General features: G+C 38.0%; 1 protein-coding gene across 1 annotated transcript in view; it reads left to right on the forward strand.

Moving 5' to 3' along the window:
* The first annotated feature begins 1,571 nt into the window (after positions 1 to 1,571).
* The window catches only part of LOC115763871 (maternal protein pumilio-like), a 121,098-nt gene continuing 95,760 nt past the window's right edge, over positions 1,572 to 26,909 (forward strand). The window contains exons 1-2 of the mRNA XM_030706649.1: positions 1,572 to 1,749; positions 25,941 to 25,952. Of these exons, the coding sequence (XP_030562509.1) occupies positions 1,609 to 1,749; positions 25,941 to 25,952 (153 nt within the window). The 5' untranslated portion in view covers positions 1,572 to 1,608. The remainder of the gene's footprint in view (positions 1,750 to 25,940; positions 25,953 to 26,909) is intronic.

Raw genomic sequence — 26,909 nt, forward strand, 5'->3', positions numbered from 1 at the left:
GTGGAGATATTCTACAAAAGATAACTGCGCTTTTTCTTTGCACACAACTGGCAATGCCTTTCGTACTGGCCAGTATAAGAGTATAAGAGCACATATTGCGCGCAACAGTTTTCTCTCGCTCTCTCGCACATGCCGTTTTTGGGGTGTGCTCGGCTTTGCCGCCGCCTCACAGAACTTCAACAACAAGTGTTTGTCGGCTGCGCTGAGCAAACTCTACACAAGCTGGCCGCGCTCTCGCTCGCTCTTCTACACAGCAGCACAGTAGAGCAGAAGTAGGCGAGTTTTTGGTTTTTATAGCTAAACTGTGGAATGTTATTTGTTTCTTTTATGCATATTTTATGTATTTCGTTTCAAAATTGTTGAGGCTGCATTTAAATTTGCATATAAAAATGTTTGCACTCGCCACGCACAGTGCCCACTGTGCCAGATTGGCCGCTTCGCTTACGCTGCATTTCGTGCGGCGACGAACTCTCCTCTACGCTCATTCGCTCGTACGCTCTGCGCTGTCGTTCCTTCGGCTCGGCACAAATCGTACTCAGACGGGAAAATCAGTTCGCGATGGAACTTTGAACACTGCGGTTCGTTCTGCCGTTTCCGTTTCGTACGTCGTCTACTCGCATATCCGTTAAACGTAAACGTTTTGTCGAGTGAAGCAGATCAAATACACATTTCCCGTGTTATTATTATAATTATAACAAATTATTATTAATTATTATAAATTATTATTATTATTATTGTGCAAAGTGTGCAGTAAAATTTTCATGTGTTTTGAAAGTGCAATAATATTAACAAATCGATTGTTGCAATATTGTACCAAAAAAAAAAAAAAAACAATTTTAGTGCCTATTGAAAAATAAATAAAAAATAATTTAAAGCAAGCAAAGCAAAATAAAGAAATATTAGAGATATTCCCACACTTATTGCTGTCTTCTGTGGTGCGTGTCATTTAATTGATTTCAAGGATTCCAACATCATGAACATCAACGTGTGAGGATTAAAGTTGCAGCTTATATATATGTATGTGCATTAATATATGTGTATATATATCTGTACATTGAGTTTGAGTCGGGCAGCATCTCGTCTCATATATCGCTCTTGCGGCCAGCGAGGCACGTCTGACGAATGCGGCTTAAAATTTAATTGAAACGCGACCCAAAACCAACCCAAAAACAACAACAAAATATATACGAAATTTCAATTTCGTCAAAATAAAAAAGCAAAAACAAAAACAAAAATAAAAACTGAATCAACAGTTTTCGACCAATACATATTCACATTTATAATGTTAAATGCATTACAATAAAAACTCACAAAACAGAAATCAGAAACCAAAGTTCCAACTTTTTCTTGAAACTCAGCTCAAAGTTGATAACAAAGCTGTTTTTTTGTAGCTCTGACAGAAAAAAATATATATTTAAATATAATATCAGAAAGTATAATATATATATATATATATATATATATAAAGGGGCCTTTGCGCTTATCGGCAGCCCGGATAAATTTCAACAGAAAGCGTTTGTGTGCGTGTTTCTGGGTGTGTGTGTGTGTGTTTCAAAAACAACAACAACAACAAGAAAAATAATCGGCACCACAAGCGATTACAACAAAATGGTGGTTTTAGAAACCGCCAGCGCCCTTCTGGGCGGGCCCTACGCCCAGGGCGCCCCCGCCCTGAAAATGGTGCAAAAACGATACATTGGATTACATCAATGGCTGGGACCAATACGCAAGGAGCTAAAGGAGCATATTGTAAGTGTCTTAAATCTCAAAACAAAAAAAAACATTTTAAATAAAAGGTAGAAAAATATAAGAATAGAACATCTTACAACAAACGTTTTATTATATTTTGGGTCCAGAAAATAGAATAAACAAATAATATTAAAATATACATATATCAGTATAGAATAAAATAAAATGGGAGGGAGGAGAATAACTGTAGCATTTTGAAAATAGTAAATAAGGACTGGTATAGAGAAAAACTAAAACTTAGTCGTTTTCTGCATCCTTAATTCCTTTTTTGTCAAGAACTTATTGCTTGAAAATAAAAAATAAACCATAAGTTAAATAACAAAATCTTGAAAACCTACTTATTAATTATATATTTCAAATAATATCACGCAAAATTATAATAAACTCAACAATGGAAGGGTTCTTGTATGTGAGCGAATACTGTACTATAAAGTATGACATCGTATTGTATTGTATTCATATACTCAAATGTATTTTTTTCTGTTCTGTACTCTATATTGCCCCTTCCCCTATAGCCCTTTTCCGTCTATAATTTGCGATCAGCAACTCGTGAGTCGTATTCCCCATTTAGGCTTTGACTTTGTCACAGAATCCCCTATAAAATAAATCATTTGCTTACAACTTCTTAATAATTTCAAAAAGCTGAGCGCTTTGTGTAAAGTTTGTATTAAGCCCAAATATGCATTTATATATCTTATAAATGCTTGTTGAGATATTTAACATGTTTTTCTTTCTTTTTGCTGAATAACACTTGTTGAACAATAACTGATATATTTATTAAGTATAGTGTAGTATTTAGTATAATATATATATAATTATTTGAAATGCATTCATATTTTCGCAATCTTTTTTACGAATGTCCGAAAGCTTTAAAATTCTCAAAATGCAATTTCTTTGCATTACGTCAAGTTCATAAACGGACTGAATTTTATTGACAAATTGGAATTTTAGCTTTAAATAATACGCAATTTCTGGCTATATACTAATTTGAATCCTGATAAAATACTTCAGCTTTTAAAACGAAAGCTTTAAGAATACATTAAAGCTCGCCTAAGCTTTGGAAAGCATCTCTATTTTAGCCCTAACTGTGTCTTTTCCTTTAGGTCGTAAAACTAGTTATATTTGACTTATTTTATATATAGTACAGTATTTTATTTACCTGCAGTATTTCTTAAGATTTCTCGGCAAATTTTCCATTAAAAGCTTTTCTTTTATTTCCATTTATATTTCGATTTCTGATTGACGATTTTTCTTCGATATAAAGTAATTCCTTCCGTTTGGAAATTCCTTTTATTTTGCCAAACGCATATTTCTAATTATTTCCGTTCATTGTTGTTTTTATTATTAGTTTTTCCTCTCGTCACACACACGCTCCCCATCGACCCTCCCCTCCGCCCAGCTTCACAATTTTGTTATCCATTTCAATTTCGTTTTCAAACATTTTCACATTGATTGCGTGTGCTTTTCTTTTTGTCTCCCTCTCTGCTTGTTGTTAGTTTGCATTGATTGACAATTTGATTGATTATCTGCCAAAATCCTTTTATAAACCCTTATATATATATAAATCCTTATATAATATATATATTCTGTCAGATCTGTCCAAGCTGTAATTGTTGACCAGCTTTTTCTATTATAAATAACAACAAAAAAAAAAGCTCGATTTCCAATTGGAAGCATTTTTATCGCTGACCAACTGGTTGGCTAGTTGTCTGGTTTCGCTAGACTATTTCGCGTGGTATTCACGAGTAGGTTCCCCCCAATCTCGGGCTCAAGACTAATGAGCATCCATTATTCATCTCGGGTCGGGATGCAACCAGAATCAGCCAAAGCTGAAGCTGGTGCCAATGCCTGCCCAGCGAGCGGCTGGCTCTATTAGAAGAGTTGCGTTTTTGCCGGCCAGAAAGAGGCGCAACAGGGATTACGAGTGGATAAGGCGTGCTGCTGGGGGAGGGGTTGGGGTGAAGGTAGGATATGAGGTAGATACAAGGTGGGGGGAGTATCTTTGGGGATGTGGCGGTGGCCTAATTAATGTGTGTGCAGTAAATTTATGACCAGAGGCTTAAGCAGCTTATGAATTATGCTTTTAAGGGGGGCAAGAGCAGGGTGGTGGCTTTATGGAAGAAGAGGGGGCACGGTGTGTGTGCGCAGTTTCCAATTGAGTGATTTATGCGCTTGAAAAATGCATGTAAAATGCGGCTGAGGCATAAAGCAACAGCTGGCGGAAAGAGACAGCCAACAGGGAGTGAGAAAGAGAAAATGAGATATGAAGAGAGATAAATAGAAAGGAGGCTCACATATGCACAGTTCATTAAGCTGCAACAAAGCCAGCAGCATTAAAGCACTCTGAATCTCCAGCGAGTGAGAGAGAGATGGTGAGAAAAATAGAGAGGGAGAATGAGAGAGAGAGAGAGAGTGAGAGGGAGAGAGAGAGTGGGAGAGAGAAGGAGAGAGGAGAAGACAGAGAATGAGAGACAGTGGGAATTTTATATTGAAGGATTGCTTCAGGTTAAACTAGGATGCAAGAGGTATTCGAAAAGCGCCTGTTAAATTTGCTAACTGCATGTTTAAAAGTTACCGTGTGTGCGTGCGAGCACCTCATGTTTTAAATGTAAGCAAAACCAAGCGCTTAACAGAAATAGAAACTGCACTGAGCAAAAAAGCGTCATACTAAAAGCAAGTTAAAAAATTTGAAAAATTTACTATCTTTAAAATTTATTTTCTATTTCTATAAGAAATATGCTTAAATTGAGTACAAGTTCTGCTTCATTTTATTACAAAAGTAAGCTGGAATTGGCTTGAATTAAGTGCAAAAATACTTATTGCAAGAATTTGTGTGCTTGCCTTAGCTAGTAAAAATGTCCTCAATTAAGTTTTTTTTCAGGCACTTGGTGCATTGTTAAATGAGCAATTGGCTTTTAAGCTTTGCATGATTTGTTTATATTTTTACTGCAATTGAGTGCAGTTTCTAGATTCTTTTCTCTCAGTGTAACAATTGCCCTGCAGTCATATTTATTATATTTATTTATTTATTAATGGTCGACAAAACGAGTGTCTTCCTCATTATTCAATAGATTATACAATAGAATTTTATGCTAAAAGCCTAGTTAAAGGATACAATTTTCTAAATAGCATCACCGACCGATGGAGGTGTTTTATTTGCCAGTCCGGCCAGCTGTGCCCCTTTTCACAGCTAATTTTGTCAGTGACGCTATTAGAGCCTACATCTAAGCAGAAGGTTGTAAGTAGGAAAAAAGTGTTTTCAAGTAACATTAAAATAATCTTAATTTGCTATATTAATAAAGAAAATACAATAAATAGGAAAAATGAAAGTAAGAAGATTGTTAATAAAGTAAAGCAATGTAAGTTAGATAAAGAGTGTTAAGTAGATAGGACAGAGAGAAAAGTAATGGGAAATCACCGACCCGGTGGGGGAAAATTTTTCAGCCTGTCCGGCAAGCTATGCCCCTGCTCATAGCTGGGAATGGTCAGCGACTTCCCGAAGGTATCCTGAAAGCAACGATTTTATTAGGGGTAGAGACAGTTCGGTAGAGAAAACGTGATGCAAACTATTATAATTTTTACATAGCACGCGAAAAGGATTGTGCATAGCGTAGTCTGTTGTGCACGTAGATAGTAAAAAGGGGCGATAATTTCTGGTTGGTCTAGCCGGAACAGAGAATTGAAGACGCCCTAGCAGAAAAGGAGAATCTATGTCGCCAATAATCAACTTATGTAGAAGGACAACACCGAGAATTGTCCTACGGTTGGTTAACGACGGAAGGTTGAGAAGAAGCAGTCTGCTGGAGTAGGACGGCAACCGAAGATTAGGGTCCCAGTTTAAACCTCGTAAGGCAAAAAGCAGAAATTGCTTCTGAACAGATTCAATACGATCCTGGCTGTTGTTATACTGTGGAGACCAAATGCAAGAGCAGTATTCAAGGATATATTCCCCCTTCAACAATCGCAGCTGCATTACGTATACGTTATGTGTGCGCTAACTGAGACTCACACACTCACACATCACACACACACTCGCACACACACTGGGAATTGTCACAGCCGGAGAATTGTGATCTGACATCGATGCGACTCGATGCTGCGGGAAATGCCATTGTCAAATCGTATCGCTTTTCATTCTGTTGTTGTTGCAGTTGTTCTTGTTGTTGTCGCAGTTGTTCTTGTTGTTGTTGTTGGTTTTGGTCCCAATGAGAGCAGTGGATAAGGATAAATGTTGAATACGTGGACTGATCTGTTATATGAAGCCCTGGGTAGACGGAGCAACTCCTCAGTAAATTATATTAAATTGATAGCAGAAATGTGGATAGAGTAAGAAAAATGATTTTAAAGAATTCAACTTTTGGGAAATTTGTAATCAATTTCCACTTAAACTCAAGCATATGTTACATAAAAAACTTAAATTGTGCAGAAAGAGCTACAAATATTGTCCATAGAAAAATATAAATATTTCCAAAATGTTTTCGATTTTCAAGCGTTTTTGATTTGACTATGTGAATGTGTTGAGCTCTTAATTCATAGTTAGTTTTTACCATTTATTTGAGTATTCAGTTTATAATACATCTGAACTACATCTACTTTTTCTATGATAAGCTCTTGAATAAACATTTATTTCTACTTCATGCACATTCAATTTGTTTCAAATCACCAATTATATTTTGCTCTATAAGTGAACCACATTTATTCCAAAAATTTCCAATCACAGTCATATGTTTTCTCTCGTCCATTTCTCCAGTCATTTACAAGTTGATCAACTTTCCAAGTTGATTATTGATTTAAACTTCAATAAGAAAGAAAAACTCTAAATACTATTTGCCATAGCTCTGACCATTTTTAGCGCTAGCTTGTGCTTTCTCTATCTAAATCTAGCTCTTTCTCTGTTTAGTTGACCTGTTTTTGCAAAAGACCACGAAATGCCGAGCGACAGCTGTCACTAGACAGCGCCTCCTGGCCCCAGCCCCCTGCCCCTTTGAATGACTTGTCTGACTGACTGACTGACTGACTGAGCGCCTGGTTGTCCAACCAGTTGTACAACTGGGCAAACTTGACAAACTTTACACAAGTTAAACACTGAAAAGCGCTTGAGGCGACTTGCAAGAGGCTTTTCAAAATAATAATACGAAATGTGTGTGTAGCAAAAATAAGAAGAAAATCGAGGAAAATCGTAAAAGCAAATCTGACTAAAACCAACCAGCCACGATTTTTGCTTAAGCTGAGATTCTCTCAGCCTCCTCATCTTCTTCCTCTTAGCCTCAACTCGCGCTAGTTTTTGTCTCTTTGAGAATTTTGTTGTTCTTGTTTTTCTGTTTGTGTGGTCCTCACTTGGTTTTTGCGCTGCGCTTTTCGCCTACGAAGTCCTTGTTCCTTCGGCACCGTCTGCCCCCTCTGCTGCCCCATTAACATGTTGCACAAATTGTCTCATGGACGCTTGAGGCCTCTCTTGAGTTTGTCAGACTTCGTCTCGCAAGTAGTCGGCTGCTCGCCTTCTTGTTTCTGCTCCACTGACGCAACTCGAGTGGCTACTCTTGGGCCTGGACGGATTCGCTTTATGCAACTGCAACTGCAAATTGGAGGTAGGTTGTCTCCTCTGCTTCCTCTACTTCTTGGGCTTTGGACTTTTGACTCCCACTTTTTGCTATGCATCGCTGCAGTCGCATTGTTTTTGCCAGTTGTGTTGTCTTTTTAAATGGCCTGAGTCTGTCTACCATCAATTAAACCACGCAACTTTCTATGAAATTAGCGCAATTCATGATCATGCGGCAAAGCGTCTTCAAACGAGGCCAAAGACAAAGTCAAAACTACTGTGTGTGCACTTCTTAGGTGTTGATCTTTTGAATGAGATGACCTTCCCCACAGAGAGAAGTAGAGAGTGTATAAAATTTGTTTTGCTGGAAATCAGAGATATGAGAATATTGTGCTTAGAGTCGATATTTAATCTATTTGCTTTTCTTTTCGCGAGTATTTTGTGTTATATATTCTTAAAGTTTTTTTTTTATGTGCATGAGCATTTGTCAGATGAGTTCTTTTTGCCATTCTTCTTTGTACGACGTTTGTAAACGTTTTGCTGCCAGCTAAGAGGCTATTTACTTGCTTTAACCCTCTTTTACGTCAATAGTTTTTTTGCTATTCTTCTTTTGGGCGGCATTCGTAAACGGTTCATATTTATACCGTATAACATTATGGGTTTGCCCTAGCGTATGTCAGACTATTTAATACATGGTCTACATTTAGTTCATTTGCTTTTCCCAAACCTAATATTAATTAGGTGTGCAATGAAGTCCGAACCGAGCAGCTGTGTACCTTTATCTCGAAATGTATCTATGTATCTCTAGCTTTGTATCTTTTTGCATGCACCTAACAACCGACTGCATTTTGTTGAGATTTCTGTCTTTCGTCTTTCCGCGTATGTTGCATTTTATTTTATTTTTTTAAAATTTATTTTTCTTATTGCTGATTCCTTTTTCCATATGCGTTCGCATTGGCATTCGCGTTCGTGTGGGGTTTTCGCGCAGCTGTGAGTTTTTCCTGCGCTTTTCATAAATTAAAAGTTAATAAAAGCCGCAGGTAGCTCTAATTTATTTTTAATAATTATATTTATGTTCGCCGCCGCTCGCTGCGTGCAAAATTGCAGAATTTTGCTTTTAAGGAGAGGGGTTAGCGTGGGGATTCAAGACGGTCTCTTTTTTTTCCCCGTCTTCATTTTTATTCAATTTTAATACGAGAGAGAATATTTTTTTCTGGTGCCGTTGGATGCGGTGAAAATTGCTGCAAATTAGGTAGTACAACATGCTTGCGCGCTCGTGTGTGTGTGTGTGTGTGTGTGTGTGTGTGGAAAATGTGATTTCTTTCCTCGTTGCTTTAACGAGTTCATGCTTTGCTGAATGTGCAGCTATGTTTTGACATTGGATTGGCCAAAGAATGCCTGAGTTACAGCGAATTACTCGCAGATTTTCCTACATTTTGTAGTTGTTGTCGTGAGTTCAGTTTTTGGTCAGGTGAAAACTGGAGCAAAGCTGAGTGAAAAGCTTCTTTAAGGAGTGGTGCGAGGAAATGTAAGGCAAGAGTTTGACAAGCTGAGATATCAAGCGAAATAAAGAAAAAGAACAACAAATTTGGAAAGCTGTTTCTGAAAAGTTATTTGTGATTTTAAATTAAAGTTGGGTAGACTCTGAATAGGTAAAATCTAATAAAAACTGAATGCTATATTGGTGCAAGCAGCTTTTATTAATTCTCGTATTCTTCTATATAAAAAGGCTTGTCTTGACAATTTGTGATCAACGTATGGTGAAACAAGTAAGAAGTTTTAGTCGGGAATTCCCGACTAGGGGATACTCTGAACCCTCCTATTCCAATACCAAATGCAGCTCTCGCTACACACTCGTTTGTAGTAATAAAGATAAATTAAAAAAAATAAAAAGTTCCCTTGGCAGGGTTCGAACTCCATCCGGACAGACGGACGGACTTGGCTAGATCGACTTAGCTATTGATGCTGATCAAGAATATATATAATTTATTTGCTTCCTTCTGCCTGTTACATACATTTGCATTTTGCACAAATATATAATACCCATTTAACTCATTTTTAATGGGTTCAGGGTATAAAAAGCTATATTTTCAGAGAATAAAGATGTTTCGGCAAATGCGACCTCCAAATTAAGCAAAATTGTGGTCAAAGCTTGTAAAAAAAGGCAAACAAGCTGTTCTTGAATAAACAAATTTGTTGAAGAGATTTATATTTGGGCATACTTATAGATTTCCAATACCATCGATTTATTTTCTTATATTGCTTTAATTATAGGCATTCCTTAAATGGTTTATAGAAGCGCAGTGTGGCCAAAGTTCAATTGTTTCTCTTCCTAACTCATATATATTTATATGCATAGTCTTTCGATTATTATCGATAAGTAGGAGCTTGTTCGATTATTATCGATAAACAAGAGATCTTTCGATTATTATCGATAAATGAGATTTTTCGATTATCATCGATAAATATTGTCGACTCGAAACACAGTTTCGCATTGCAAAACCCATCGATGTGCCCTCCTCTCAGACAGCTTTATTAAGACCCAATGCACTTTATGCCCCATAAATTTATACAACCAGCTCTTCCTCTTCTTCTCGCTCACTTGGCTATTGCCATAAACTTCTTCTAAGTTGGTTAAATCCAATTAAATGAACTTGCCAAATGCATTTTGCTGCAGACAAAGAAAATTTGAAGTTTTTCAAGCGCACACACCTGGCCCGTAATTATGTCCAAATCTTGGGAGTCTGGACCGTGGCTATTTCTTTGGCCAACTTTAATGAACTTAACTCTCAATCACAATCGCAATTCGAATCGCAGTGGCACTTTTTTAATTAATTTTCTGTCAACGTTTGCGAAAATCCAAACTTTTGCCTTAATTATGACTTGCCTTGGGGTGTGGCACATGCTGCAATTTCATTAAAGTGTTCAATGAGGTGGGTGGGGGGATAATGGAGAGTTATTAACAACATGTGTTACAGCCAGCGAAGTGTCCAGAACAAATTGATTGTTCATGGCTGGGTTGGAAACAGGGGCAAACAACATGAGTTAATGGCCCTCAAAGCTAAACATGAAACTTGCAACGTGCAACTTGCAACTTGATTATCTGCTGCTTTCAATTGCAGTTTTTCTTTTTAGCTCTCTTAACTCAAACACAATTTGTATGTTGTTCAGGAAAAACCAAACTTACGAAGCGCCTTCAGTTTTTTGATGGACATTGGTGCGCTGTGTGCCTCAAAGGGCATAGTTTATGTGGAATGGAACGGAATGGAACTGAAGTGAACTTGAGTTGACGCTAAGTGGCGCAAATAGAACTCAACTATAAAGCGGAACCAGAAAGATCTGTTTTCTTAAGGAACAAAAAGCAGTTTTATATAAAGCAAAAAAGCTAAGCGAGTACTTCATCTTTAGAGCAGAGAAATATCTTGCTAACATTTGTTTTTACTACATCTGAAATATGCATACCGTTATTCACGCGCCTTCTTAGCAGCTGATCTAAAAAATTGTTATATAGCATAAAGAGAAAATGAAATTATGAAGTATCTAATCTGCATCTACATTCAGCATAACCTTCAAAGCATATTTTTCGCATTTATAAATTAAACCGGAAATATTCATAGCCTTTTCATGCGCTTTCTTAGCAGTTTACATCGTCCCCCTTATCGACAATGGAGTTATGAGACATTGTATACTTCATCTAAAGAGAGTTTATCCTTTGAAAGTCAGTTTCCCATATCTATTCAACTAAACCTGAAATATTCATGCCCTTTTCCATGCGGTTTCTCAGCATTTTGCCTAATCAACTGGATTTAATATGACTCAAATCTGTTGGGTCCAATTCAAGTCAGGAATTTTACAAGGTGACACATGAATGACTTAAAGTGACAACCAAACACTTGACTTGCACAATGAAGAGAGAGAAATACTCGACCTTAGACAGAAAAAGAAAAGGTAGAGAGAGGGAGAGCAGGACCATAAATAATGAGGCAAAAGTTGGAAGCTCAGCTGCAAATTAGGTTAATTAAAAACCGCTCGAGGCTCCTCTCTCTCTGTCTCTCTCCCTCTCTTCGACTCTCTTTTTGGGTCTCTCACATAAGTCACACTTTGAATCTCTTTTTGCTAGCACTCAGCCCAACGACAAAAAAGCACATGGAAATTGGCTAACAAAATTAAAATAAAAAAAACGACAACTAAAAGTGCGTCGCAAACTTTTTCAATTAAAGTTAATTTTTTTGTATGCTTCGCTTTTTTTCGAACGTTTTCCTACTTTAAACGTTGTCAGAAAAGCGGCACAAATTGAATTTTGATCGATATATAATGCATGGATGGCGGTGTGAGGGGGCGGATCACAGCGAGACGGGACACAAAATGACAGCAAATTAGCAGCCAAAAAAGGTCAAACCAAAGTGGCAATTGATGAGATGTGCGCGATGGAGCCCAGGTGGGGATGTCGAGTTGGAGAATTCTTATGCAAAAACAGAAAAAAAGATGAAAGGCAGCCTGTGACTGCTTTGAAGAAATATTTTAAAAACGTTTAAAGAAGATGAAAATGAACGATGGAAGTATATTGAAGTATATCTTGAGGTATCTTAAAGAGGCATGAAAGGTTGCTTTTCATAAAAATTGTGTTGGAAGCTGTACTCCCCCTCTAAAAATTACAAAATGTTGTAATTCCTCTTTGTGTCGCAGTGTAGAAGCATTTTTAACAGGGCCAGTTACAGATTTAGGTATAGATATAGATATAGATATACATAGATATAGATATAGATATAGATATAGATATAGATATAGATATAGATATAGATATAGATATAGATATAGATATAGATATAGATATAGATATAGATATAGATATAGATATAGATATAGATAGATATAGATATAGATATAGATATAGATATAGATTAGATATAGATATAGATATAGATATAGATATAGATATAGATATAGATATAGATATAGATATAGATATAGATAGATTAGATATAGATATAGATATAGATATATATAGATATAGATATAGATATAGATATAGATAGATATAGATATAGATATAGATATAGATATAGATATAGATATAGATATAGATATAGATATAGATATAGATATAGATATAGATATAGATATAGATATAGATATAGATATAGATATAGATATAGATATAGATATAGATATAGATATAGATATATATATATATATAGATATAGATATAGATATAGACTTATGTATCTGCTGAGAAAACGCATGCAAAGGATAGAATATTTCAGGTGTCTTCTTCATGTTACCAATATTCTTTATCAACGCCCATTCAAATGAAAAAATAAAATTAAAAAAAAAAGTAAATCGTATTTTGCTAGGCAAATGCGATATGGACTCTGGCCAAACCCAGAGCTCTTGCCCTGTGCTGGCAGCGTTTGCATTTCAACAATCTATCAGCTAGTCACCTAAAGCATACAACCTTTGCCACCCGCCCCTGCGCCCCTCACATTGGCAAAAACCCATATATATATATAGCTGCAGCTCTTCAAAACAAAAACGCAAAAATTCCGCTGGGAAACAGACAGCCTGTTTTATGCTGCTCGTTGCCACCCGCCCCCTCCTGTTGTACGCCCTGCTCTTGGCGCCCACTTCACTTTACAGAATGTTTGACACATAAAACGCAGTGCCACGCCCCTGTGCTGCATGCCCCACTTACCCCGCAGCGCCAGCTCCAATCGCACATTTGGGCGCAGTCCCTTTTTGTGGTTGTTGTTGTTGCTGTTGCTGTCTCTGGCATATTGTAAAACATGTTGAACATTAAACGAAATGGTGATAAAAAAACAGTGGTGTAGAGAGGGGTGTTGATGAGGGGGATGGGATGCAAAAAATCAAGTAAAATACAAAATTCACGCACAAGTTTATTGAACCACAGAACGACAGTTGAGAGATGCGCGGACAACAGCAAAGCCCAGCGAACTAGGCAGCAAACACCAATTTAAACGCACCTCCCCTTGCCTCACCTCACCCTCGCCTTTAATCCCATCACCCGCACAAGTCGCGCTGTGTTAAGTACACACATCAAAATATTTGAATGGTAAGTAAGCAAAGTAGCAGCCCGCTCGCTTCCGCACGCTTTTAACAGGCTTCCCTTTAACCTTAGCATGCCTCTGCCAAAATATTTCTCTCCCTCTCTCTCTCTCTCTCCCGCGCTCTCTCTCTCTTTCGAAACATATTTCCCTTTCTATAAACATTTGAATAAACCCATGCTGTAGACTATTTTTTGCCGCTATCATCAAATGCTGGGCATCATTTTGGTTCAGTTCCAATACAAAAACTGTCTGTGACTACCCCTGCCCATACTCCCCCCCCCCCCTGTCCCCTCGTCTTTTCTTCAGTTCTGGTTCTGGTTCAGCCTGTGGCTCTCTATTTGCCAGTCTCGCTGTGTTGCATTTTGTTTCCGGCTGCATATAAAATCGATAATTTTCTGCTCAAATGTGCAGAAAATTACGTTGATGCTGGGGCATATTTATTATATATTATTTTTATTTTATTTTTATATCATTCGGTTCCTTTTTCGGTCATTTACCATATGCTAAAGTTCAAATTTAATTTTTGGCTGCGCTTTTTAAGGGTTTTAGCGTGTGACTGGGCGAAAGGACACGCGTATTATGGGCCCCCTGTCTATGGGAACTATGAACTGAAACTTTCATGAATGCCGCAACCTTAAAACCTAAGATTCATAATGGCAATATTTTAACAATAGTCTAGAAATATTGAAGACTGGAGGTATTTTGGAGCTTTAATTAAAGTATATAAAATATTTGGGGAAAAAGATAATAGATATTCTGGTTAGTTATCTCTTTAAAACAGAACAATCTGGCAGCTTTTTTTATTAATCAATAAATGTGTTAAATATTAGAAAAATGTTTCAAAATATGCTTAGAAAACGTAACAATGAAATTTCAATGACTATCTGGCAAACCTCTTTGATAACTAATAACTAATAATTTGATTTAGGAAAAATGGGCTCGAAATGTAACAGTGAAATTTTAAAATCCATCTGGCAGCGGTTTTTAATAGCTAATACATGTGTTAAGTATTAGACAAATATTACTCAAAAATACAACAATTAAAAACTTTCTGGCAACGCTGTTTTGACAAGCAAATCTGTATTGCTTCAAAAGAGTAAGAAATTAATTTAAAATAATATTGTGGTTATCTAGTACGCGACTTCAATTTATCAGTTAAGCAAAGCAAAACTCGTAAAAGTGAGCATGATCTCATAAAAATATTAAAAAGGCATTCCAAAGAATATCTTTTGTCTAATTCGGATCTTACATCACAGCTAACTTCTGGGGCTAGTTAATGAATCATACAACTATATATAATTCTATGTGGATTGAACACTGTTTACGCATCAAATCGACAAATCTTTTCTATCAATGAAGTGTAACAACAATTTGGCACAAATCAAACAGAAAAAATGAACCAATAAACAAATTGATGGACAAATAGACAGGCCCCCAAAAAAAGCCTCTCAAATGGAATAGTGAAGAAAAGAAAAAAAGATGTTGTCATCAGTTTGTTTCATTTTAAGATTTTATGTATTCCATTTCTTTTGTTTTATACGATTTTTTGTTTGTTGTCAACTCAAATTACATTTATTTATTTATTTCTCTCCTCATAGCTTATAAGCAGAAGCGTGTGTGGTAGCCCACATGTCAATGACCCAGGGCAATGTGTGCCGACTAGGGCTTAAATAAAAAAATACGGCCAAGACAACTGAATGAAGTCAGCAGCGTGTAGGTAAAGAGAGGGGTAGAGGCAGAGGCAGAGACGGGGGTCAGCAGCTTTTGGCTTAAAGTTCTTTGGCCCATGTCATTTGAATATGTGTTCCCCTCTCTCGTTCTGTCCCTCGCTCTCTCTCAAAAAATGGCCCCTCTTAGCATTATGTGTCTCTATTACATTTGTGTGTCTCCATGTGTGAATATTACGACTTCTCCGAATATATTTCTTGAAGTGCATGCGGCCAGCAGCTGAGACTCAGTAAGTCAATTGTCAGCACTTGAAATACAGATCAAACTTGTTTGCTCTCTCTCCCGCTTCCCGCACACCTCTTTCGCTCTCGTCCTCTCTCTCTTTCTCCTTGTCTCTTTCTCGCTCTCTTTGAACCAACTGGTTTCAGATTCTTTTTTGTTCTCCGTGCAGGGGTCACATATTTAAATATGTCTTGTTAAAAGTTGATTGCACTTAAAACAAGCTTATGCGCACTTTGCGGCGAGGTCAAAAGTGTGATTGGGCGTGAAATGTGAGTTGTAAATAAATTAAAATAATATAATTGAGCTCTAATTAAGATAAAATTGACAAGTAATTAATGTGTGATAAATTTCTTTAAGATCTCAATGAAATTGACGATATTGAAGCCGTTGCTTAATATGAAAAAACATATTTAAATAAAGTAAAAATGTTTTAACTGGTAAATAAATTAAAGAATAACAAGCGCTTTAATTAAGACCAATAATAAATATTTTATTTCAATTATGTAATGTGTTAAATAATACGTTTTGTAATTTTAGAGGCACGTGCTTCAAATAAAATATTTTGCGTTTAACTAATTTTAAAAAAGTCCCTAATTGTTATCAAATATCACAAAAACATTTCGGGTATTTTTCTGTTTTCAATTTGAAATTAATATTTTGCGCAATTTAAATGTGTTTTTTTTTTCAAACAATAAGATACCTTGCCAAAAGTAACTTCCCGACAAACCCTAGAAACCAGCTCTTAATTTATCCAGCTCTCGACCGCATTATGCTAAATGATGAGACGACTGTCTACAGCAGTCGCTGTCCTCGAGCCGCCCTCCCCGCCTCGTCCCGCGCTCATCAGCCAAGAGATTTATGCCCAAATTACCCACTAAAGCATTGGGTCATGTCACAAAACCCCACGTAACCCCTCACCCCTCCCACTTCAGCTCGAAGACGGAGAGGAGAGAGAGAGAGAGAGGGAGAGAGAGAATAGAGTACAAATTCGTTGTAAATAATTACAAATATTGTATTTTCCATTATTTTAATTAGTGAAATATGTAATGCACTTTGTGCTTTGCGGTGTGGAATGCTGAAAACTCTATCAGAGAGCGCGACAGAGAGTGAGTGCGAGACCGAGTGAAATGGACAGAGATAGCTAGAGCTGCAGATACAAAAGAGGAATAAGAATAAGCCACAATAAAGTGGAAGTGGAAACATTTCCGGCCGCCGCAAAACTGTTTCCTGGCCAACGATAAAATACATTTTTATGCCAAAGCCAATGGACATGCGTGTGTGCGCGAGTGTATGTGAGTGAGTGTGTAAGTGGGTGTTGAGGGTCGCTCCAAACGGAGCCGTTAATTTGCGCTTTGGAGTTGAAAATACCGCGAGCTGCCTGCATAAAATGCCACAGTATTTGCACATTTACATACATACACAAATTTAATAAATACATGAACATGTATAATATATACTCTCCTCTTTTTTTTTTTTAAATTGTCTGCACTTAAATTGAAATAAATGAGGCGTACATTTTTGTGGGTTCGACCCAAGTAGAAATGAAAAAGGATGCGAAACGAAAATGAAATGAAACTTTTGCTTTAATTGGGCGCTAAGTGCAAAGAAATGCGAAAGGAAATCAGAAAAAGGTTGAGATAGAATTATAACATAAGTGTTGACGACGTTGCAATACCCTTTTACGTATTTTACTCAAATAAATACAATTCAAGATTTTTAAATTTGAAAAAATTTAATTTCTAAACTTTTTTCGTTCATTTACATCATTCATATGATTACTATAAAAAATTAAGGTTCATGGCTTTTACAGTTTGGACTGTACGACTGTCATCAATTAGTCAATCACTCAATCAGTTGATAGATTCGTCGGATACTGGCAAAAGCTACTGCTTCTGCTATTGACAATCACAACTAGACGATTACAGTCAAAAATTAAGCAATGATCATCATTCACTCCATCAGTCATTAGATTCGTCTGATTCATGCAAAAGCTGCTTCTGCGATTGACAATCACAAATAGATTAATATTAAGCCTCTTTGCTTTTACGGCTTGGGCTATGCGATTATCATCAATCAGTCAACAACTCAATCAGACATAAGATTCGTCTGATCCAGGCAAAAGCTGCTTTTGCGATTAACAATCAAAAGCAGGTTAATACTGTCAAATAATAAGCCTCGTTGCTTTTGCGGCTTGGGCTCTGTGATGGTCATCAATCAGTCAATCACTCAATCAGTCAGATTCGTATCATTGACAATCACAAAAATTAAGCTTCGTAACTTTTACGGCTTGGGTTATGCGATGATCATCAATCCGTCAATTACTCACTCAGTCGTTAGATTCGTCTGATCCATGCAAAAGCTCCTTCTGCGATTGATAATCACAAATAGATTAATACTGTCAAATATTAAGCCTCGTTGCTTTTACGGCTTGGGCTAAGCGATGGTCATCAATCAGTTAATCATTCACTTGCTTCGTTCGATTCAAGCAAAAGCTGCTTCAGCTGTTAACAAATACTCATTGCATTATTTTATCAACTTGCTATTCCCCACCTGCTAGGCTCTACAATTGTATATCCGAACTGTTACTTACTTTGTCAGCAAACGAATGTACCTTAAGGAGAGGGCATAAGCAAATGTTGTGGGATCCGTTAGATGAACGCCATAAAAGAAGAGCCCAGAAACGTATCGGGAGACCAGTAACAGCTCGTCGTGAGCTGTCAGTAAGAATTATTATGCTTGTAATGCAATGCTCAGACAGGGGCGTGGTTATAGAGCATGTCACACCCACACGAGGACGACGACGACGGCAACGGCGAAGGCGACGTTGCTGCGGAAATAAAAAGCCGCAAGGATTTATCACTCTGGCATCTCTGGTATCCGTGGAGAGGCGAAAAAGCAGAGGAGAAGAGACAGCCAGAGACCGAGAGTGCGAGAGACTCGAGAGCAAGACGGAGACGGAGACAAAGACCGAGACCAAAGCTGAGGCAGACACATTTCATGCTAACAAGCTGGCCCGAGAGCTGGCAGCATGCGTTGCATGCTGCAACTTACTTACCTTGCCAGGAGAGAGAGATGGAGGGGGGAGCTAGAGGAGCAGAAAGAGGCTGCTTAAAATGCTTTGCCCTGGCGGCTGTCGTAGCATATGTAAAAGGTATTATGGCTAAAAGCAAAAATATTGCATTCGACAGCGCAATTTGTTAGCCATTTGAATGATGTCGAAGTGTGTTGCAATGTGCTAGGTGCTGCCGGGTGGTGCCGGGTGGTGCTGGCCGACTAAACTGATAACGACAGCCAGCACCTAAAGTGAGTTTACCATTTGTGTGATTCGATTGTGGTTGGCACTGTGCAAAGCATCTATATAGATGGTGGTACCTGTGCATCTGGCAGATGTGTGCATGTTCTTGTGTCTGCAGATTGCGCTGCTCAAGTTAATTGCAACTAGTTGTTGGTGTTAAGCCAGCTGGCGACGTATGCAAATGCCGCAACAGCGTTGCCCAGTTAACAGTCTTCTGTGGTGCAGTGGTTCAGTCTCTGGGTGGTAAGTGCACATAATTGACAGCTACATGTGCCTGGCTTGATAGGGAGACAGAACAAATGTTTCAAGTGCGTCTCAAGATGCTTTAAGCGCTTGCTTGAATTGCGAGCAGGGTGGTAATGGTAATCGTAATGTTAATTTCAATGTAAATGTTAATGTTAATATTAAGGTTAATGTTAATTTGCTTGTTCATGTTTATGTAAACTACATGTAAATTTTTAATATTGTTAATGCTAATCATAATTTTATTGTTTACGTAAACTCTATGTTAATGTCAATGTGTACGTTGATATTAACGTATCCGTTAACTCAATATTAATGAAAATGCCAATGTTAATGCTAGTGTTATTGCTCATTTTAAAGCTAAATGTAATTATTAATATATATGTTAGACTTAATGTTAATGTTAAAGTGAATATTTGATGCTGTATGTTATTGCTTATTTTAATGTTAATGGTAATAATTAATATATATATTAGTCTTAATGTAAATGCTACCGTTAATGTTTATGCTAAGTGCAGTTATGTAGTCAAAATTAGTATCTCATTAACAGAACTCTTCAGTCAACAGTTCCCTTAATAATCGCTTGTGTTAAGAGAATGTAATCTGAAAAGCGCGCCAAAGCTATTGAATTTTGATTCTCTATCTAAGCAAATTGCCAAGCTTCAACTCATATTTCTGCAGCATAAATTCCGACCACACCCTTTAATATATTTACCGGCCACTCCGTGCGCACTCTAAATGCCTCATAATCTTAATTGTATCCCGAGTTTTCAGTTTAGTGCCCAAAAAGTGTTCAAGTGCAACTGCTCAACTTGAATTACAATTTATGCCAAACAAATTTTCTGCAAATTGCCAAAGCTACCCCCAACCCTTACCCCTAACCCAGCCCCCCTACCTCAAACTCAATCACAACACCAGCCCTGCCGTTCAAAAGCCCTGCAAACTGATATGCAAAGTTTTTTTTTTGCTCATTTTGTGCCTTTGCTCTTTAGGGGATTATGAATGCGAATGAAAAGTTAACAGCCGTTTGAGTTAGGTGCCGGGGCAGTGCCGTCAGAGAGTTAGGGAGGGAGGATGGGTTCAGTTTAAGGCTCGCCTGCCAGTGTTGGGCTATATTACTTGGACTCTTGCTCAGCTCTTATTACTTGGATGATGAAGTAGCTGTGCGCATAATTTGCTTAAATAATTTGCAAATGCAAAGCGCTGCAGATAATTTGCAGTTGCCAAAATACCATCTATATTATTATTGAGATGTGTACAATGTGAGGTAAACGAAGTTAATTGAGGTAATATGCAACAGTCTATGGGAACTCGGGAACGATAAGGGTTATAGTAAAAAAAGTTGATATGTGGGCTCTGCTAGAACTAAAGATCAAATTTTGCTAAGGATACAAATGCAAAAATTAAGCCAAGTTCCATGCCGAGATGAACAAGTAGGGTATAACAAAATTGCTTACAGGGTAGCAAATAGTCGGTTTCTGCTTTATTTTGCTTTTGGTTTTATTTCGTTTTGTGGCCTGGAAATGAAAATGTTTTGTATGCGGCGGAAATGCGCTGTGCAATTTAACTGTTTCGCACGAGCAATTGCAATTGAAAATGTTAATTGTTGTTGCTGCCGCCTTTTGTGACACACACACGCACAGAGAAATGAGGAAATGGAAAATGTAGCTTAGAACTGCAACTAGGTTAAAAGTCTAACAATAATGATGAAGAATGTGATAGCTCTCTGTATAATAAATGAACTAAATTGTCAGAGTTGCGCATAGAAGAGATGAAACGCATTACTTAAAGATACAAACCACTCGAATGTGGGTGAAAGTCGGTCATGGCTAATGTACTGAGCATTTCAATATTATGGCGTTGCGTCGCGTGCCAGGTAACTGCTCATATAAAAATTATGACAATTTCACCTGGCTGACACACTTTTGAGAAAATATTTGCGCGTCTTTGTCAGCTTAAGAAGCTGTGCGATGCTTTTGTGACAGCCAAAAGTAGACTTGATAATTATTTTCAATGATTTAAGCTTCTCTTTGAATTTTCTAAAATTTCACTTAAAGCAGCTGCAGCTAAAACTCTTTAGGAATTATAAGAAAAATTGGTTTAGCGCAAGTTGCATCTATGAGTACGTATCGAATTTGTGGCTGTTTATTGCTATAACATATATCTGATACACTACCCATCCCCCCCTTTTTTTTTTGGCAGCTTCCCCTCATCACACAAGAAGCCGTTAACCCCTTTGGCCATCAATTTGATATGCATAGCAAATGAGGGGCTTTGGGCTCGATCTGACAAGCGTGTAATCTCTGCATAAGTGAAAGAAGCAGGCAAAAAATATATATATGCAAAGAAAAAACATACTGTCGAGGGTTGCCAGCCTGCCCTCGAGTCACTCACGTGGCTGCAACACGTGCCACGCTTGCTATCAGCTGGCGTCCAGGCAGGCCTCAAACTGCGGGGCATGCCCTGTCAACATGTGTGACAGATGCCGCATGTCATCAACAGCAAAATGAGAGTGAGAGGGAAAGATAGAGTCTGAGAGAGGGAGAGCAAGCGCAGGAAATTGGTTTTGCCTGGCAATCCTAGGCTTCAGCTAAAAACTCAACTAGTTGTATCTCTAAGATACACGCTTGCCTGCAAGTATCCGGCATTTGTCACGTGCCGTTTTCTGTTTGTTTGCTTAAATGCCTGGACAACCCTAAAGCTCCCCAAACACCCGCTACCACCCCCTACCAACCCCTCTGTTGTCTTCTTTGACAAATAGCTAAGCGTTGAGATACTTTTGCCTTGCTTTGGCGTTTCTGCTGCACAGCTGTGAAACATTTCCTGTGGTCATGTTTATGTTGACTGTTGGGATGTGCGTGTGCCTTTCTGTCTGTGTCTGTGTGTGTGTGAAAAAAACATGTGTGTGAAATCACTTGAAGCTCCAGCCTCGACACTCACACGTATCTGTTAGATACAAAACATATGATGCTGCGTTCTATGTTGCCTCAACCACACACAATTTATATAATGATGTCGCACTTTTACTCTGCCACACACCCTGCCCCGCCCCTGCAGCCCCTGCCATTGTCTGCGCATGGGGGAATATCAATTTTGTGTGTTGTTGTATTGGCAATAACTATTTATTAGATACATAGATACAATGTATCTGCGTTTTTATTTTCTGTGCTGTCTTCTGCGTTTTTTTGTGCTACTCTCAAATGCAATTTTATAGCTGTCAGGAGAATTTAACGCCAAGCGCGAAAATGCAGGCACTTGTCTCCCTTGCCCCTGCCCCAGCCGCTGGCCCTGCCCCTTGGCCCGTGTCACCATGTGCCTGCCACGCCTTGTTCTTTTTGTCTTTTGTTTGGCTACGTTGCGCTACTTTTTGGCTAACGATGAAGTGTCAAGATACATTTTGTTGCCGCTGCAGCTGCCTAGCCATTGTTTTTAGCTGCCTCTGCGAATAGGAGGAGAAGGGGCCGGCGGTTGCATGCCACTACAAAACTTGCATAGGAAATAATTTTCCGATATATTTTTGCTCCTTTTTTTGGTATTGTTGTTGCTTGCTTTTATGCATTGCGTGCAAAGCGTAAACAAAAGGGCCAGGCGCCCATAGAAAATGGAGCGCATAACCCCCTTTAAAAAAAAAGAGACCTTATAATATTCAGCGGGGAGGGGGGGGGGCGTGGTGCGCTACTCCCCACTGCGTGTGCACATAATAAAGCTAAGTAAATTGATGGTCTTTGCGCCGAAACTGACAAGTTGCAATAACAACAAGAAGCACAAAACTTTTCGATGGTAGATACAAGTTGGACAGCGAGAGAGATAGAGAGAGAAAGAGAGAGCGAGAGCGAGACAAACAGAAAGAGAGAGAAAATGGAGATGCGTATTGTGTAGAAACTCTTTTGCCATATTTGCCATATTGTTGGCCACCAGAAAATACAAAAAAAGGACCAAAGTTAGATAGGTAGATGGATGGGTAGATAGATGCTGGGTTAGATTGTGTTCGAATAGATGAATGACTGCTTCGGTCATATAGAATGCATGTGAATCATTTATCATGGCAATGGGAGGAGCAAAATATGCGGGCCAAAAGGTAAAGAAAAATGGGAAAACTATTACAAATGGCGGATCTAAAAGCAAGAACTGTCCCAAGAGTGCACAAGAAATACAAAAGCTGCACAGGGTAAACAAATTAAATTAGATTAAAACAAAATGAAATGCAGCTTATTATTTATAAGCTATAAAAATGCCATTTTGATCGCTAGAATGTTGTCGGAGTTCGTCAGCAAAAAACAGTTGAAATTTTAAACTATTTTGAAAGATTCTGTCAGTCAGTGTTGGGCAAATAAATGTAGCCAATTTCTGTATATACAGCGTCTTCTTTTTTTAAACGCCAGTTGCCAACACTGCTTCAGAGATCTCGTAGAACTTAAACTCCATTCAAATTATATTGCAATATGAAATATTATAATGTTTCATCTAATAAGGTTTTCAAGAAAACAGCGCTAACTTCATCAGGTATATCTATATATATATATATATATATATATATATATATTTATATCTATGACTTAGGATTTTGGTGCCAAGTGGGTTTTACTTTTAATTGACATAGTTTCATGCCTTAAACCTCAGACCCCGCACGTGCCCCTCCTCTTAACAGTTCCATTTCTTTTTCTCCATTGCTGCTTGTTGCGCCGCTCAAGGCCAAATGCCTTGGCCCTGGCCATTAGCTAAACATTGGCCAAGACACACCCACACACACACGGCTGACAGCTTATGGCCAGGCATTAATTCCCTCGCACCTCCGTCTGCTGCTTTTGCATCTACATAAATCAACCGCATAAACGTAATTAAAACATAAACAAAACACCCAAGAAAATTGAAGAGAAAAACTCACATATGTGCCATTAAATTATGCTGTTGTTGTTGTTGTGGTCTGTTAATATCTATTTGTGCAGAGGTCTGCGCCAAAATAAACACAAAAACAAATGACAATCAGAAAATCCCTTTAAAAAATATGTGAAAGTTGCACTTTGAAGTTAAAAATAAAAATTTCAAACAAAACGCAGACATTTTTTTAATGAAAATTCACATTTACAATAAAATATGTGAAATATTTGCATTACAATTTAAACAAGTAAGAGGTTCTAGTCGGAAGCTCCCGACTACGGGATACCCTGAACCCTCTTCTTCCAACATCAAATGCATATATATATTCTATTTTAGAAGCAATATGTCACGTTTGGTGACTCCAGCTCTTATTATTTACCAAAATTGCCCAAAAAACAGGATATCGATATCGATTGCTTGGAAACGGAGTAAATTATCGATTATCGGGAACAAACTCTGCGCGGGATTGGGAGCATATACATCTAAAATTTCAAGTCTCTAGCTCTTCTAGGTTCTGAGATCCTTGCGTTCATACATACGGACGGACGGACAGACAGACGGACATGGCTAGATCGCCTCGGCTATTGATGCTGATCAAGAATATATATACTTTATGGGGTCGGAGATGCTTCCTTCTACCTGTTACATACATTTGGATTTTGCACAAATACAATATATCGCTATACCCATTTTTAATGGGTTCAGGGTATAAAAAGCAAAATGCCAGAAACCAAAGGGTTCAAATGGCCGCAATGCAAGGATAGGTGGGCAACGGGCGGTGTGAGAAGATGAGAGGGAGTTGTCTTTAAAGGGCGGCAGTGGGGCAACGCGTGGTCAGCGCAACAACTGAGGCATACGGCATAAATAAATAAGTACAAAATATGCGTCACATGAGCAAAAATATAAAAGAAAAGCCAAATACCGCCCATTTTTTTTTCGGTTTATAAAAAATGAAAAAGCTTTGCCTGCATATTTGATGCGGGTGGCAGTGCCTGGCGCAAAGAATGCGTTCTGGATATGTAAATGATATTTTTCGAGTGGCCGCCAGTCAAACGCAGCCAATGAAAATGGAAAAGCCCAATGACCAGAAAACCCGAGCCAAGCGCGCCCGCTCCTGCCCTGACCTGAACTTTGCGGTCAAAAGGCCAGGGGCTCTCTTTCTCTCTCACTCTCTCGCTCTCTGTGATTGTGTGTTTAAGCCGCTTTGCCCGCCTGTCAGCCAATTCGTTGGCTTTGGATCTCCTTCTTGTCTTTTATAGGCATTTTAAATATTTCATATTTCTGGATTGTCGGAATTTTACAAGCCATGCATTTTTTAATAACCCAACGAGAAAAACCGCGCGCGACAATTTTCGGCACACGAAACGCGTCAATATTTATGAGGCTATGCGACACGACCAGCAGTTAACCCCCTACCCCCTCCCCACTCTTGACCTGATGCTCCTCTCCGCCATGGCCGCTCAGCTTGTTGCTCTGTTTTGGTTTTCTGTGTCGCAGTTGGCCTTTGTTTTTGAAAGAGGCCTCGTGATTTATGAGCAACGCAGTTTGATGCGGATTTTTTGGTTATCCCCTGTGGCTTAACTAGTTTGCCAGGCTCTCGCCGCTCGCCCCCCTCCCGCTTCTCTCTCGCAAAGAGCCTTTGTTTGCCACCCAGAGTCTGTCAATCAACGCGGAACTGTCGACAATGCCAAGCGATTTAATAAGCCTGCCAGCCAAACTCTTTGTGTAACCCGCCTTAAAGCTACGCCCAGAAAAGGGCTACAAAAAACGGTTCGTAGACTGTGGTTTGTTGTGGATTCCAAGCGAATTCCTTTATACGCAAATTAAGATTGTCTAAAGCGGCTTTATATATCAATTTGGATCTCAACAAGTTTAAATTGTAGCAGCACAGATCTACATTTTCCATTAAATGCAATCCCTACTTACATAAGTTCCCAAACAGCTCGGGAACTGCTCGACAGAAATCAAAGTAGTTTTTTTAAGGCTTTATATCTATGTATACAAATAATATATATCATAATTAATCTTAGAAAAAAACATACCCAAGTTCTGCCAGCTCGTAAGTTACTCGGGATCTACTCGACAGAATTGATAGAGGTTTTCATTATTATATTTAATCAATTTATACATATAAAATATTATATAAAATTCTGTTGATAAGATATCCAATAAGTTATTCACAACTCATTTTTTGAATTTCCCTCTCTCTCTCTCTTTGCAGGTAGGTGACAATGTACGTAATTTGTTTAGGCTAGAGAAACATGATATACATATATATGTATATACACAGATGCTCTACCCTCTTCTAAATAAACACACGCTATTAATGGAGGAGGTTTTTCTGTTGTTGGTAAAACGAGCGTATGCATTTGCGCACATGGCTCCATATTTTATTTACTAACCAAACGCGTAAAGTGTTCACATTCTGTGTTATATAATAATGGGAATCTGTATTGGTTATTTGGTAAACAAATCTCTAGATGGTCATCCGTTTGCGTCATTAGGTCAAAGTGGGGCTAAAGTGTGTGCCCGTGTGTGCCCGTGTGTGTATGTGTGTGGAGATATAAACTATTAGAAAACCATTTGCTTCGTTGGCGTTCTATTTTAGCTGGCAGCCCATTAAAAATACTCGTAACAAAAACAAAAATCCCCAATGTGGGCCAAGTTTCTGGCAGGTGAACCAGGCAATATCTTAAGTTGTCTTGGGAATTCATTAGTCACTCGCGCTCTGATTGTCGAAATCAACAGATCGGGCATATATAACTGTGAGGTAGCATTCAATCAGATATATATATTATTCCATCTTTTATTATTCTTTTATTTTTAACTTAGTCATCAGTTTTTTGGCTATTTTGGATTGCGTTTATTTTTGGCGAGCTAGTAAATTGTTTAATTTATTAGACCAGACAACGATTAGGTTTTAGCTTTGGGTATTTCATACAAACACATTTATAATTCATTGAAAATGAATCAGAACTCTTTTCCATTTGCATTGGAAAAAAGGTAGTCAACAAAAAAAGGTCTACCTAAGCCTAACAGAAATTTGCATAATAAATAAATTTAATATCATTTAGTTCAGCTTCAAAAAGCTTACACATACAACTCTTTAAAAATGTATGAAGAATTATTTTGGGGCAATAAAACAAGTTGTTAATTTAATTAGAATATATGCACACACATTTTTTTGCTT

This window comes from Drosophila novamexicana, unplaced genomic scaffold (genome assembly GCF_003285875.2).
Source record: "Drosophila novamexicana strain 15010-1031.04,08,12 unplaced genomic scaffold, DnovRS2.1 tig00000770-arrow-pilon, whole genome shotgun sequence".
Classification (NCBI taxonomy): Eukaryota; Metazoa; Arthropoda; class Insecta; order Diptera; family Drosophilidae; genus Drosophila; species Drosophila novamexicana.